A 15,796-nucleotide genomic window follows, 5' to 3' on the forward strand; every position below is an offset into this window, starting at 1 on the left:
AGAGGTCCCAAGACGTCGTCTGTGGCATTGCGTGTGTCAGTCTGGTGTGTTCATGTGTTTGCATGCACTTAACAAAAATCAAATCAATTGGCTTTGTCAATGATTGTTTATAGCTATGAAATCGTCGACTGTTGGTTAAACCAGTGGCAGCACTGACTCTGCAATGCCTTCATTTAATTGATTCATGCAGCAACTGCAAAGCTATCAAACACATTACAAGGCTAAGTCAATATTTCATTGTTTATTTGTTGTAATATATTTAAAATGTACCAGCACTCAATGCAGAGAGTGATCGGCATGGGCTCGGTGCAGCCTTATAAACACACAAGTATCAATAACAGGTAATTGCCAATCAATGATTTTAGCGTATGGCAAAAATAAGAGGGAGGGAAAAATAAGATTTCCTCAATAATCGGTGAGGAAGGCCATGATAAATAACTGTTGTCTAACAATGGTTCGCTTGGTCGATCTAGATTTCCAAAATAACCCCTATGAACACAATTTTGAATAGAATTAGTTGTAGGCAAACTGTGTTTCCTGTGGAGAACCTAAAAATCTGACACGGGCGAGCCCTTCCAGGACAAATTCTAGTTGACCCGGAAGTAGGCACGAAAGAGGCCTCCTATGCAGCCAAGACACCCCCTACCTCATTTCACAGCAAGCAAAGGGGACTACTGAAACAGGTAAATAGTCTGTGTGGCATGTCGTGACCCCAGTATTAATGCGGGGAAGGTTGGAATTTTAGGGTGCAGTGCAGTCAAAGCTGAAACCTTGGTGTACATTCAGAATGACTTATGTTGCTTTTTTGAGGTCATATATCAGAATACTTTGTGCAACAAAAATTGCCCTGAAAAGGATGAAAGCCCTGAAAGTGACTACCACAATGTAGTGAAGATAGATCTATATAGCTCAGTATGGATATACTATTCGTAAGTACACTGCTGTATACCTTTAAAATGAATTACATTCGAGGTACATATATTGAGGGTTCTACTTACCTTTGCGATATTTTGGTGGGCAACTTTATACCTATATATTATTGTTGGACATTGGTTAAAATACGATATTATGATTAAATACCTTCCTTAGGCGACTCACTTTCAGGCTAGTTTGCTATGTGGAAATCTTGTTGGCTAAGATAAATTCCTTATCATGTGGCCTCTTTTTCTGACGAGCATCCATTTCAAGCTTCATAAAAATGGAAAGGAGTGCGAGAATTGAGCAGAGAACACCATACAGCAAGTTCCAAAGCAGTGAAAAAGCTTCCGGTGGCACAGTCTGAAAGGAGAGGCACTGCTCGATGCAGTAGCTTGAACTTTATAGGTGTGGTTCATGTTAATGTGTCATAATGCACACACTGATTAAAATGGGCCGGGAAAGGATTAATTGGATACTTCACCTGAGAAATTCAGATACCCTGGGATGTGGTATTTACTCCTCTCCTGAGTTTTCCTGGGGAAGAAAGGAATTACATGTGGAGTTGATGGTTTAAGTACGGAAATTCAAATGTATCGGGATCTTTTGGATGTTTGCACTGGGCAAATTCCAGCAGGGATTGCAATTTATCACTGTAAACATGAAAAGGTGTTTACCACAAATCAAGGAATTCCCTCGCAAATTGGAGTTTGTACAGGGATTGATTTTGCACACTCACCTGCAATCGGCGCAACAGCGATAGCTGTTAAGGCGAGCAGAGATGTGGGGTAGCCTAGTGGCAGGAGTAAGCTACTCAGATGCTGCAATTGAAATTCTTTTTTTTACCTCTACTACGTGGCCAAATCTAGGCTTTTATATTGCAGCCCCATAAGCCATCATACCCTCAACTTTAATATACTCGCGCACCTTTAAAACACATGCTTGCCATTCACTCCTTTCTGTTAGGATTTAAAAAAACAGCATGTCTTGAATAGAGATGTACAGATTGTGCCCCCCCCCCACCTCTCCTGAAAGCATTGTTGGCAGACGACGCTATGATTATGTGATGCAAAACAATTTCTGGAGTCATGCAGCACCCTACTCCAGTAACAGAGACCCTCTTGTACCGTTGCCATGGATACTGGGACAATAAACAGAGAGTGTTCAATAGGAAAGAAAGGGGTGGTTCCTCCTGCTCACCTGTGGGTCCTGCGTCCATCAATCCAAATGAATAATAAGCACAGAGAGGAGCTGTGGCAGTTTTCTACACATTAAATACTCACATTACATAACAGATTAAACATTTACACAGGCTCCAAACAATGGATGTTAAAAGGCGTTGGTCACCGTCTACCAGTATAATGGGAGCGCCCTCTTCCCACCACCTCGCAGAGTACAATAAAGGTTAGCTGTATAGTTCTACTGGTGGTGTGACACGTCACCCTGAGCCAAGTCTGGTAAACGTTAGCACCTCTTCAGAAATGAAGTGTCTTTTATTGTTCGGTGTCTCAGCAAAGTAATTATGAAAAGACAAAAGTCAAATGTCCTTGCTTTCCTTAGTTTATATTCCCATATTTGATAGATGTGTTTTCCTGATATAGTTGTTTGGTATACCGGCAGAGCCTTGCTGCCCCAATTTTTCATACATGTTTTCACAAGACATGAATAGTTGAAGGTAGTCTGTGGCATACCCTCGGCTGAAAGAAAGACAGCACATTGTTGACACTGGACCAACCCCAGGCTAGCATGTCTTTGTAACACCTTCAGTTATGTCTATCAAAATTCATAAGGAGTCACAAAGACAGTGATCTTCGAAACATGCTTGGCTTGGAAGGTGCGGTCAAGGTACTCTGACATATCAACGTCCACCTCGATTGTCTGCGGACCATGCAGACTTTGGACGAGGATAAGCTCTCCCGTCTGCCTGTCAGACCGCTGCATCACAAAGTGCCCTCTGCTGTTCCCGCCTACAATGCCAAAGCGCAGGCTGTCCGGCCCTGGCCTTCCGGGGGCTGAAGCTGTGGCCATACGGAAAAGAGTGACCGGTGTCATCAGGTTGGAAGGCAAGGACAGGTAGTGGAAGGAGATGGTCTTCGGTGCGTGGTGACACGATCTGCTGTCCATTGGGCACGGATTGCGTTCACATTGGCTGACAAGGAAAAGAAAGATAAAGAGTCTTAAATGAGGACCCTTCTGGGTGTGAACAATTCTCTTTTGTTTGAACATTTCATAAATTTTCTGCTAAGGATACAGTGATGTGAATAGTTTTAAATTTGAAAACCTTTTTTTTTTAGCAAAGTAATATAAAAGTACACATGGCTTAGCAGACATACGATTAAAATGTTCTACTTGTGCAACACGGAAATATTGCTTCTTGCAGTTTGTGCAACACCTAAATCTCCCATTTTTTTTCTCCTTTTTCTTTAACTGTCCTTTAGGTTGTATTATTTTGTTTTTTGTTACATTTTTATTTAGTTTCTCTAGGTCTTTTAATCACCTTACACATCTAGCCTTATAGTGATCCTCATTAACATGAACAGCTTTTTAAATTTAACTCACTCATGTTCAAATATTTCTCACTATCTTGGACCGCTGCTGTAGTCAGATTGCCTGCCCCCTAGACCCTATTTTTCTGTAAATGCTTTATAACTCTAGATCCCAACTTGAAATTTTTGGTGTCTCCCTCAACTGCAATGCCGCTTATCTAATGTGCGTCATCTATTTGGGGCCAGATGTACCAAGTGATTTTGCATACACAAACGGGTTTGCGACCCGTTTGCGCATGCAAAATCACTGCGTGCCATGTACAACCTCTATTTAGCGAGACGCCAATAATTGGCGACTCGCTAAGAAAGTTTTGCGACTCGCTGTTAGGAAGGGGCATTCTCTTCCTAATAGCGACCACAGAGCTATGTATAAATGTTTTGCACCCGCAATTGCGGCCGCGAAACACTTGCAAACTATCTCCCTCTTCAAATGGGTGGTAATGGAGTCGCAAATGGGAAGGGGTCCCCAGGGGACCCGTTCTCCTTTGTGACTGGCTCAAAAAATATTTTTTAAGGGCAGGCAGTGGTCCCAGGTACCACTAACTGCCCTTAAAAAATGAAACAAAAACATTTTTCTTTTTGTAAATGCATCCCCCTTTCCTTTGAGGAAAACGGGCTGCATTTTTTTTTAAAAACTACTTTATTTAAAAGCAGTCCCAGAAATGGAGGTCTGCTGAGCTGGGAGGGCAACCATTCCCAATGGGGTCACAAATTGCGAGTGCCTCATTATTATTTATGAGTCTCGCATATTGGAAATCACAATCAGTTTCTCGGACACTGTTGTACATTCCAAATTCTGACTAGCAATTTGCAACTCGCAATTGAGCACAAATTGCGAGTCGCAATTTGGAATGATCGTACATCTGGCCCTTTGTTTTTAAAAACTGCAAATCTCTTGCTGTTATTGATTACTTCTCCATCCCCACACTTTCGATCTCCTGTGCTATTCCAATTTATGCTTCACTTCTTTCATTCAACCATTACTTCTCATTTACTAGGCAGCTTCTCAGGCATTATCTCCTAATTTTTGTCAGTTTTTTTCTCATTTATCCCATACCAAAGCATATTTTGTATGTTTATTTCTGAGTACATACATAAGTTAGTACGGGCCTGATTGAAAAGGCCTGAGCTTGAAAAGTCTGAAGTCTATTTCCGTAAGTTTCCTCTCACATTTATAGCAGATTTTAGATTTTATTTTGATTTTAAAAGATTCTTCCTATTTTACTTTCAATGTTATGCTTAATATTCCTTCTGCTTTTGGCATCTTTTTCACCTCATCTTTTGCAAATGTTTGTCTGTTATCCTGTAACCTGCAAGCTGGGACTCACAATGTTCTGCTATCTATAAAGCACTTCACGGTGGTATACAAATACAATTTAATAAAATAAATGTAAAATGAACAATAAGCAATGTTACGATACAAATTACAACAAAGCCCTCTAGGTTTGTAAGTCGGTATTAGGAAGTGGCGTGCCAAGAGCGTCCCTTCCTAATAGCGATTCGCAGTGGGACGTACGATTGTTTTGCGACTGGAATTTGGTCACAAAACAATCACTGTTTACCGCCTACTTCAAGTTGGTGATAAGCCAGTGGCAAAAGAAAAGGGGTCCTCAGAGGACCCGTCCCCCTTTGTGAATTATAGCGAAAACGTTCTTTTAGAGCAGGCTGTGGTGCCAACTCATAAACACAAACATTTCATTTTTCTATTTTTAAACAAATCCCATTTTTCTTAAGTAAAACAGACTGCATTTAAAAGAATGTTGCTTTCTTTAAAAGCAAACACAGACATAGTGGTCTGCTGTCCCCAGCAGGCCACCATCCCTGTGTTTTAGCGATTCCCAATGGGTCACAAAATATGCAACCTTCCTCATGAATAATACTGAGGTAGGTCAATTGCGACCCTATTGGGAATCCCCGAACGTGTCCGAGACACATTAGTACATGCATTTTCCAACTTCCTAATTGCAAGCAGCAAAAAGTCACAATTAGGAGCTCGCAAAATATTTTCTCGTGCATGTGGCCCCAAGTATTTAATACTTCGCCTCTACTAACAGAGACCTTCTTTTAAGTCCTATTACATTCCCCCACTGTTGATAGAGTTGTGTTGTGATACACCTGACCAGAGACTGCCTCTGAACATTTCATTACTAGGTACAAACTTCAACAACTTTTCAGCCCAATGGTGCTCTTTTCCTCAAGGTAAGCTGTAGATGTTTTACAAGGGCATTATATTCTAAGACTTGTGTAATAAGGCTGACGGTATATCTTCTTTTGCAGTTAGCAAACAGTTTGTTCTCTACGGTCTCACATGGAAAACAAATTGAGTCGGACAATGAGAAGCAAAGGAAAATACTCTCTTTACATACTGGACTGTGGAGCTCTTCAAAGACAATAGGTCCAGTAGACAAAGATTTTACTCTGACTTACTCCTGGAGTTCTCCTGGTTTACTCCTACATTCCAGGAGTCTGCCAAGAGTACCTTTGGTTTGGTCCTGAAATTCAGAAATAAGCAGGAATACTACAAGAGTAAGCCACGCCCACTCAAAGACAACAAAAATGATGAATCCAGAGCAACATTTGTAAATTATGTCTGGTTTAAAGTCCAGAACAGGTGGCAGATATATTTAGAATTATCCCACTTTTACTAGGGGCCCCCATTAGTGGACTATGTTTTCTGTTATGACTGCAGTGAAGAAACATGCCCTGTATGTTTATACCCCTGGTTTGTTTCAGCACACTCAAAAATGGAAAAACGTCCTTTTATGTGGGCCTGCTGTATCATTAACAACACATTTTCCAGCTGCACATGGTGAAAATATGTCAAGCATTTATGTTGTTAGTGGAATGCTGCTGCGGGAATGCAACAGAAGAAATGTGTCAACAAAGGAAAGGGCTCTAATTCAGTGCTTCGAGGCCCATGCCGGGGACATAGCTGAGAGGACTGTGAGAGGCAGTTTAGAGGGTTAAATCCTAGCAAAGCCTTACACCATTTCGAGCAAATGACTAGAGAATTATTGAGATGGGCAATGCATACAGTTGGGCTGATTGGCTACAACTGTGGTAGAAAGTGCGGAGAGTGAAAATTGTTATTGCTGTAAAGTACGTCTGTCTAGTAAATCTGAGGTGTCTCCTTTATCTGTTACTGTGACAACACAAAAATAATAAAGCAGTATCTCCTTGTGAGCTAGGTCTAGCAAAACTGGAAGAAATTGCTGCTTCACCTCTACTTCAGAACACCAAAACCCGTAGTCCTGCTCTGAGGTCACAGAGGAATCTTGAAAAAAAACAGCCAGACACAATAATGCATTAATCTCAGTTGCAGGATGAAGCACACATGCTTTGAGAAATGAACTGATTGAACCAATTTGGAGACAAAGAAGGCAACTCCTGGCAAGGTCTGTTGCTTTAAAGCAAAAGACAAATGTTCCCAGGTCTTTAAGCCGAATGAAAAAACTGTGGTTAGTGTCTCTCAAAGTGACGTTGCTGATGTAGTTAAGTACACATAAAGTAAAAATCTGTGCTTAGCATAGAGTGCCGCCCAACTTGCATTTTACTGCTCATGGCATTGCATCCAGAAACAAAATACAAGTAACATTACACCAACAACAAGCCATGACTATCAGCTTTGCCAATGCTTATTAGTTGCATAAGATAACTAATCAACAACTATGGCTTCGCTGTATATACTATTGAAAATTATTTACTTCTGACATGATGAGGCTGTGAAATAACTATAACAAGCCACTTTGACGTTTCCTCAAAGGCAGAATAGGGTGGTACTGCTGCAGAGTTAAGATTTTCTTTTCACCCTGATGACGTGGGCAAAAAGTTTCAGTACCTGCTTTTTAGAAATGCTGGTACTGAGCACTGGCAGGACCGGCCCACTCATAGCCCTGGATGTCTCTTAACCGCTTCGCCGCGGCGGCTTTTCCCGCTGTGCGCGGCAATTTCAAAATTACCGCGTTACGTGACGAGCTGGCCTTGTCATCCGCGCAGGACAGGTAAGCGCGATGACGAGCCCAGCTCGTCAATAGCCCCGAAGGGGTTAATGTACAGTGAGTTATTTCTCTCCACATCAGGGAAATATTTACATTGAAAATCATCATTGTGACCCAGGGTTTCGGCTACTGGAGCAGGGTGAGGCTCTGTGAAGGAAACCTGGCGTCAATCATTTACATTCAGAAAAGGGGGTGTGATGGACAGAGTATCTGAATTAAACAGAACACTCATACCCAGTCAAGAGATCAGGGCTTGATCCATCACCATTTTTTAGCTCACTGCACCATCCCAGCACAGAACCCGGCTACATGCAAATTAGTCTGTCCCTGGCCCAGTGCATCATGGGAACAGTGCAGACCAAACTACCAAGCCAATTCTTATACTGGGAAGGAAACAAGCTTCCGGGGACCGGTTTCTGGCATTACAGCCGTCTTCGGCCCGGCTTGCTTGAATCCTGATGGTGCAATGAGCTAGGGACCACATCTGAGTATACCCTTCCACGCTTATGGTGGACAAAACCGATTCAGAAAAGGGGGTGGTGATGGACAGAGTATCGGAATTAAACAGAACACTCATACCCAGTCAAGAGATCAGGGCTTGATCATCACCGTTTTTTAGCTCACTGCACCATCCCAGCTCAGAACCCGGCTACATGCAAATTAGTCTGTCCCTGGCCCAGTGCACCACCAGGATTCAAGCAAGCCGGGCCGACGACGGCTGAAATGCCAGAAACCGGTCCCCGGAAGCTTGTCTCCTTTCCGGTGAAGAATTGGCTTGGTAGTTTGGTCTGCCTTGTTCCCATGAGGCACTGGGTCAGACTAATTTGCATATAGCCAGGTTCTGAACTGGGGTGATGCAGTGAGCTAAATAACGGTGATGGATCAAGCCCTGATCTCTTGACTGGGTAAGAGTGGTCTGCTTAATTCAGACACTCTGTTCATCACCACCCCCTTTTTGAATCGTCAATCATTTACAGCCTGGCTCCCACTCTGCCAATCAGGCCCTTAGTCTCTTGTAGGCCAGCATCTGACTGAGTAACAAATCACAGTGCAGTCTCTTCACTATGTCAATACCGGTTAACGTGATACTCCTTCCGTCACACTTATCTGTCATGTGTATTCTCTGTTGTGATGCTCTTTTATTAAATCAAACCCTTGGAAGCTAGATAGAGACGTTGCCTACGCTGAGACTGTGCTGCAGGGAGTTGCAACGGTCCACTGCACAGAGGCATTGAAGGGAGATGCCGTGCCGATGAGGGGGGGGGGGGGGGTTGAGCCCCATAGGCTGACCCGTGACAGAACTGGCATTTCCGGTACTCCAGTACCTTGTTTGTAGTCAGTTAGGAGGAAAAAGGAAGCACATTGAGGGTGGGAAAGGTTATTTTAAGTGTTGATATCCCTGAGATACTCCTGTGAGTGATCTTTTGATCTGCCACCTAGCCCGCCACCTGTCTGTTGCCTACCCTGCCCAGGCCAGAGTCCGGAGGAAAGAGGTTTGACCTGGGTTGTTCTCCATGACCCAGTGTTCAACAGCGACATGCCCCCCACACACACAAAGGTGCTCATGTTGCTTGTACGACAAGGGTAAAACCAGTGAGTGAGGACTCAGGAAGACCTCTGCTGTGCCTCGTTGCTGTATGTGGAAGGAGGAGGGGCTATTTCCTCTGCTGTGCCTCGTTGCTGTATGTGGAAGGAGGAGGAGGCTAGTCAGGATGAGTCGGCTTGAGGAGTGGCCTATATGAAGGAACAGCAACAGACTGCAGCAGTGGAATGGTCAGTGGATGGAGCTAGTTATAAGAAAGTAAGGATCTGGAGACAGAAAGGAGTCAAAGTGGCAGGAACAAGCCGTAGGCACTAGGACAGATTCCTTTTACTTGCAGAGGTGGACAGTGTTAGGCTGGTGTAGCTGGCTTGTAGAATAGTCAGTTGTCCGTACCATGATAGGCTGCACCCTTTGTAGCATCCTCATGCTACTTCCCTTGTGAGTACACTGGTTGTAGGTCATAGTGTCTGGGAAGTCAAGCAGCACTACTGTTATTTCCCATGCTACTCCCCATACAACAATCAGACAACGCAATAACTGCATATCTACCATTACCACCAACAGCCACAAATGGGCACATCAGATACGTACGAGTGGAGACTCAACACTTGCCCTTGAGGCATTCAGAAACATTTAGAAACATCAAGAAATCCTTACTGCAGTGCCATGATAATAACAAGCAGGCGTACTAATGTGAAGTAGGTTGTCCCGAGACACTCCCTAAGAGTGTACAACAAATAACCCAGGAACCATCGGATGGGAAAAATAATTACGCTGAAGGAAGTAATAATCATGCCAGCGGGTATGCCAGAACCCATGGCTGATTCCGCAGAGTCTCCCTCTACCGCCAACACCTCTAGGAGTATTGCTTCAAGTTATTAACAAATTTATTCCAGAAGATTGACAAGGAGTCTGCACTCATGTCAATCACTAACGTAGAGCAGAGTTCCATGACTTTGGAAGATAGCCAGTCTAGAAGTTTGATTGAGAATTTGGGAACGGCGTTACACAAAAGCGTGTCTGCGCATATTAGTGCAGATAAACCTGGATAAGAGGACTCTAAATAGGATGCCTGCTAGCTTGAGGCCGATATAACTGATCAAATAGCCCAGACACAAGCTCAGGTTAGGCTATCCGGTAAACTTACTTGTTTAAAAACAGTACTGGAAGTGCCATTGACTGAGCATGTGGAGAAAGTCAAGCCTGGTACCTGCATTCCAAAGAAGCCAGAGAAGTCAGTGATTTTTCTCCTCCAACCCTCTCAGCGCCTAACTCGGGATTGTGAGAACCAAGGTCCACTGGGAAATAAATGCCCAGGTAACACTGTACCAGCATCTTCATCTTTCTTGATTATACCCTTCTCAAAATACCAGCAAATTGTACAACCTCTGGGAGGGTGAACAAAGAAGGGTCTGGGAAATTAGATAGCCTTATTATACTCGATGACTAAGGGGAAGCCCTGGGGGAGCCTGATAAAATGCCTGTGCAAAGTATCAGAACTTCCATTGGGTGTCCTCACCTGGATGATCAATGTTTCCAGAGCATTCAAGCTAGCCATTTTACTGGGAGTATCTCTCCCAATCTGGAGTTTTTGCAAGGAATAATTATTTTGGAAGCTTTGAACGCTTTAAATAGAGTCCTGCCTTCGATTCTTTTGCTTCTGGAGAAGTCATTAGATGGGACCAAAAATATAGGATCATTGCTGATTTTGATACTCTGTGGATTGTAAAGGCAATATTTAGAGCTGTATTTTCGGGGCACAGGGAGGTGATGATTCCCTGTCTACAGGTCCGAACGCCCAACCTGTTCCACTCTGCTTTAAGATTGCGTCTACGTTGGGACATGAGGGCGGGACATAAGCAAACCACGTGCTCTAGTGTTTCGGTTGCCTTGCCGCACCCTCTGCATGTTACATCTTCCGTGGTGCGCAGCAGTGTGGGCAAATCGTTTAAGAATCGCCAAACCCCCAATCAATGGCCAGAAAACTGCGTTTTAAATACAGTGAATAGGTGCAGGAGAGATAGATAGCGGCGGATATGCGCCCATAGGAGTTCATGACTGACCATGCGTGACTGCGTTTACAGAGGTGCGCTTTGTCAATAATGAGTGAGCCCATTCTGACACTTTTTAAAATACAGGTTTTGAATGCTGTTGTGCTAGGGTTGAGGGCCCATAGGTCGCCCGCCGACATTTCACGAATATAGTCTGTGAAAAGGCGGCCATACGAGCCCCCTGGGTTTTTCTGGCTGATCTCGGACCAAACTAAGGACTCTAAAGTACCTGTATCTGCTTTTCTGAGTGTGTGACAGAGATTTAGGTATGTGCCAGTATTGGAGGCCTCGTAATTTAGTAAGCCCAGTTCTAGCCTGATCTGGGCAGCAGAGGCAGATTGGGGCAAATGGGGGACTTTTTTATAGATCTTTGTCACAAGTTGGTTTCAGGTTGTATTTAGTTTGCCCCTAAATATCTTGATGCCATACGCTAAAGTAGGCCCACTTTTTGCTCTCAGGATTTCCAGTAGAAATGAGTGTTGGGCCGGACAGCACTTTAGCGAGCTTAGATAAAGTAACTTGTAAGGTCGTGGCTTTGCCTGCAACTTCGTCGCGCTGTTTGGAAAAGTTACCCCTAGAGTCAAAATGAACCCCCAGGTATTTATATGTGTGTCCTGTCGTTAAGCTTTTGTTGTTATATGACCACACACCACCGCCGTTGCGTTTTCTCCCGAAGGTCACAACTTGGGTTTTCTTTAAGTTTACCTCGAGTTGGTTCTTAATTGTGTAGCTGTGTAGCTTGTCCAAAAACCTTTGAAGCCCGACCCGTGTAAGGCTGAAGAGAACCAGGTCTTCGGCATAGAGAAGATTGCTTATTGCAGAGCCTCCGACCTTAGGGGGGTGAGTATTTATTTCGTCGAGTGTGACCGGCAAATCTGCTATAAACAGATTGAAGAGCATGGGGGCCAGAACGCATCCCTGTTTGACACCTCTGGTTGTCATAATTTTCCGTGAGAGATGCGTGCCAGACCCCAACTTCACCTGGACCCATGTGTGTGAGTTCAGTTGGATTATCGCGTACAGAAGTTACTCTGTGCCTCAGTGCCAGAAAGACAAAACATAGATGTAGCCTCAATGTAGATACGGTAGCCCAGAAGACAACCTCCACCACCCATTCTGATATAATGTATGATATTTGCTCAGATGGCAACAGCATGTCTAGGCCACTCGCCCAACTGATGGAAGGAGCACATAATGTGGCCAGTAAGGTCAGTATATCTAATGACCCTCTCAATACTGACACTATGTGCCAAGGGGCAAAACCTATCAGTACTGAGAAAGAAAGTGAGACAAAGCCAGGGGAAGCTCTACTGGGGCTCATTGGTGATTCCGCATTGCCATTTCATTTTGTAAAGACTGCAAATATTACAGCAGAAACTGTGAGCAATGAGAAGAAGGGTAAACCTAAACAAAGCAAATGAAGAATCCAACCCTCCCAGTATATTCGATAAAGTGGTTGTCCTTTATTTCTGAGGGATGTGTTAATCCATCACAAATGTGACAGGTATCCTGCCCATTTATTACAAGTGTGTTTATTCTAAGACACGTGTAATAAGACTGACGGTATTTCCACCATGTTTATTATGGAGTAAAACCTGCTGCCAAAGTCTTGATCAGGCTCAACGCTTCATATTTTCCATATTACCACGCAGCTACTGTGAATGCCGGTCACCGAGCTATGCAAAAGGAGGGTGCACTCGTTTTTTATGGTCACAAATGGAGAACAAATCGAGTCGGACATTGAAAAGGAAAGAAAAAATATTGTATTCACATACCAGAGTATACTACGAAAGGTCGCCACGATGTGCTGAACCGGGGGAACATTCTGAAACTGCTTCGGGCCATTCCCACCCTGGCAGACCTGAATACTGCAGATTTACTCGCAATTGAGTTCCTCACCGCAGATAACCCAGCAAAACCAGAAACAACAAGGGCATTATGGAAATCAGAGTCTACAGCGCAGAGAGTATTAAACCATCATACAACTTTTAAAGACTGGGGCATCCAAATCAGCCCCTATCATCCTCCAGCTTTTCCAGTACCGCTATTAAACATGAGCCCAAGGCCAGGATCAAAAAAATGCACAAGGCCCTCTACCTCGGTATTAAGAGGGGCTCTTAGCTATTCAGAGCCTAGAAGGGCTTTTAACCAAGCCTTACAATACAGACCCTCAAGGGCAGAATCGTCAAGTGGACGCAACACTGAGTTCCACGACCAATGTTTACGAACCATAACCCTTGCGACAGCAACCCAATGACACAACAACCACCCAGACCAGGGCAAAGACACTCAGAGAAAGAATCAGCGATACGTCTTTGCTCGTGGAATGTAAATGGCTTAGCATCAAAAATCCAAGACTCAGAATTCCTCCAATATCTCAACAACTTTGACATTATCATGCTACAGGAAACATGTCTCACGGAACAATTACACATACACGGATTCGGTTGCTTTGCTCGCCCGGCCACTAAGGGAAGCAAAACGGGCCACGCTTCAGGGGGGCTGGCGTCCTACATTTCAATAACATCCATATCAACTGCAGGGGCAACTGGTCCGGAAACGGATGTAGCACTAGCAGTTAAAATCACTCTCTCCTGGGCAGAGCTAAAAAATGAAGTAACTTTGTTCAACGTATACATCCATCCAAAACGGACAGCATTCGAGTCAGCAAAATTAACAGAACAAATAACTTCTTACGTAGGCTGCACTGAAGCCCCAAATCTCATTCTATCAGGGGGCATGAATTTATATCTAATGGGATCATCAGAATCAAAGAAAGTCTGCCTTCAATCGTCATATTACAATTTACCATCTCAAGGATCCTTTATGAACGGGAGGCTCAATAGGGTAAACAGACTCCTGCTGGAAGAACTAGAACACCTAAACCTGAGGGCCCTTAATGGAAGAACAGACACTCCCCCAGTGGCAAGCTACCACACGGATCTAACAAGTTTGCTTTTAGATTACACGTTTGTCAGCCTTCCGCTGTTTCAATATGTAACAGGCTTCAAAATGGGCGACATTGGGGATTGCGATCACCGTCCACAAGAGGCTATTTTAGCGGCAACGGTTGCGAATAGCATTCAACCTGCTCTACAACTAGGCTCAAGTTACACATCCAATTATAAGAGGATCAAGTTTTCGACAGAAAACAAAGTCCCTGACAGACACAGCAATCAACTTTCAATCCACTCAACCGCTTGGAAAGAACCAGATACAGACCTGGAAAGCTTCACAACTAACCTCAGCATTTTAAAGGCAACAGCCACAAAAACAGGGAGCTCACTGGCACAGATACAAGAGAATAAGACAACCAGAATTCAAAGAGTACAACTAAAAGCACTTAAAAGATCAATAAATGGCTTGATAAGATCTCTACGCCACGAACCAGGGAACACATCGCTCATTTCTCACCTGCGGCAACAGAGAACTGAACTAAAGGGGCTGAAATGGAACATCAATAACAACAACGAAAAGGACCTCTGGGAAAAACTCCTGCACAACATCAAGCATAATGCCAGTGATTGCTTCTGGAAAACAGTAAATATGATTATACACCCGCACCATGGGGGTCTCACTTCCTTTATATTAGAGGAAACCTGGGCAAGCTACTTAAACTTTCACTTCAACAGCCAAAGTAACAATCAACATACGCCGGTGCAGAACAAAGCAGCCAAGGATGCGAACAATACTATCAATTGGAGTAGGGAAAGTGGCAGTATCCTTACTGAAAGTTCTGCCGTTGCTTTACGTCCAAGGGCAATTGTCACACTTAACCCTGCCGGTGGAAAGCAACACAGGGATGAGGGTTTACCTGCCACTGAACAACTCGCAATCAAAAAACAGATCAGGAATGGAAGAAAGGAGGGAGCGCCGGCTCCGAATGGAATCCCACCAGCAGTGTTTAAAGTAAAGCCGAATGATTGGGCAGAAATACTCCATCCACTATTTCTGGAAGTAAGACATCTGGGTATAATTCCAGAATCTTGGAAAGGTTCAATAATCATTCCAATCCACAAAAGAGGCAGGTAGAACTTACCAGCCAATTATCGGTTAGTAGCCCTGATCGACAATGAAGATAAATATTTTGCGGGAACACAGCTGGAGGAACTGACAATTTGGGCGGAAAATAATGAAATAATCCCGCTAAACCAGACAGGATTCCGAAATATCTCCGTCACAATATCCAACATCATGGCATATCATTGATAATGGACATGGCAAAAATGAAGAAAACACAGCTGCATGTCTGTTTCATTGACTTCAGTGCCGCGTTTGATAACGTGGAGAGGTCCAAACTGTGGTCTAAGTTAGCCAGATGGGGCATCCCTAACAACCTTCTATCAATGATAACGCTCCTACATACCAACACCTGGGTTCAAGTCAAATTGGGCTCAGGGACCCATCTCTCAAGAAAAGTCAAAACATCCAATGGTATTAAAAAAGGGCTGCGTGCTAGCCCCCATGTTATTCACCTTATTTATGGCGGACTTAACCTAGGCACTCAAAACTGCAATTCACATGCACCCAGACTAGGGGGCACTTCACTATCCAGTCTACTTCACTTGGACGACGTAGCCCTACTTTGCCGAACGGCAGTTGGTTTGCAACATCTCCTAAACTTTCTGGAGGTCTATGTACAAGAAAACAGTCTCTCAATAAACTTTAAAAAAAACAGGACCATGACAATCAATAGGAAACGAAAAAAGAGCTACCTATGGTACCTGGGCGACAAACACATTG

General features: G+C 43.8%; 1 protein-coding gene across 2 annotated transcripts in view; it reads right to left on the minus strand.

Moving 5' to 3' along the window:
- Positions 1-230: 230 nt before the first annotated feature.
- FBLN7 (fibulin 7) overlaps positions 231-15,796 on the minus strand; it is a 711,714-nt gene continuing 696,148 nt past the window's right edge. For both annotated transcript variants that reach the window (XM_086927208.1, XM_086927207.1), the window contains one exon: positions 231-3,064. In XM_086927208.1, coding sequence (XP_086783334.1) covers positions 2,692-3,064 — 373 coding nt within the window. In that variant the 3' untranslated portion in view covers positions 231-2,691. The remainder of the gene's footprint in view (positions 3,065-15,796) is intronic.

The sequence above is a fragment of the Lissotriton vulgaris genome, chromosome 6 (genome assembly GCF_964263255.1).
Source record: "Lissotriton vulgaris chromosome 6, aLisVul1.2, whole genome shotgun sequence".
Lineage (NCBI taxonomy): Eukaryota > Metazoa > Chordata > Amphibia > Caudata > Salamandridae > Lissotriton > Lissotriton vulgaris.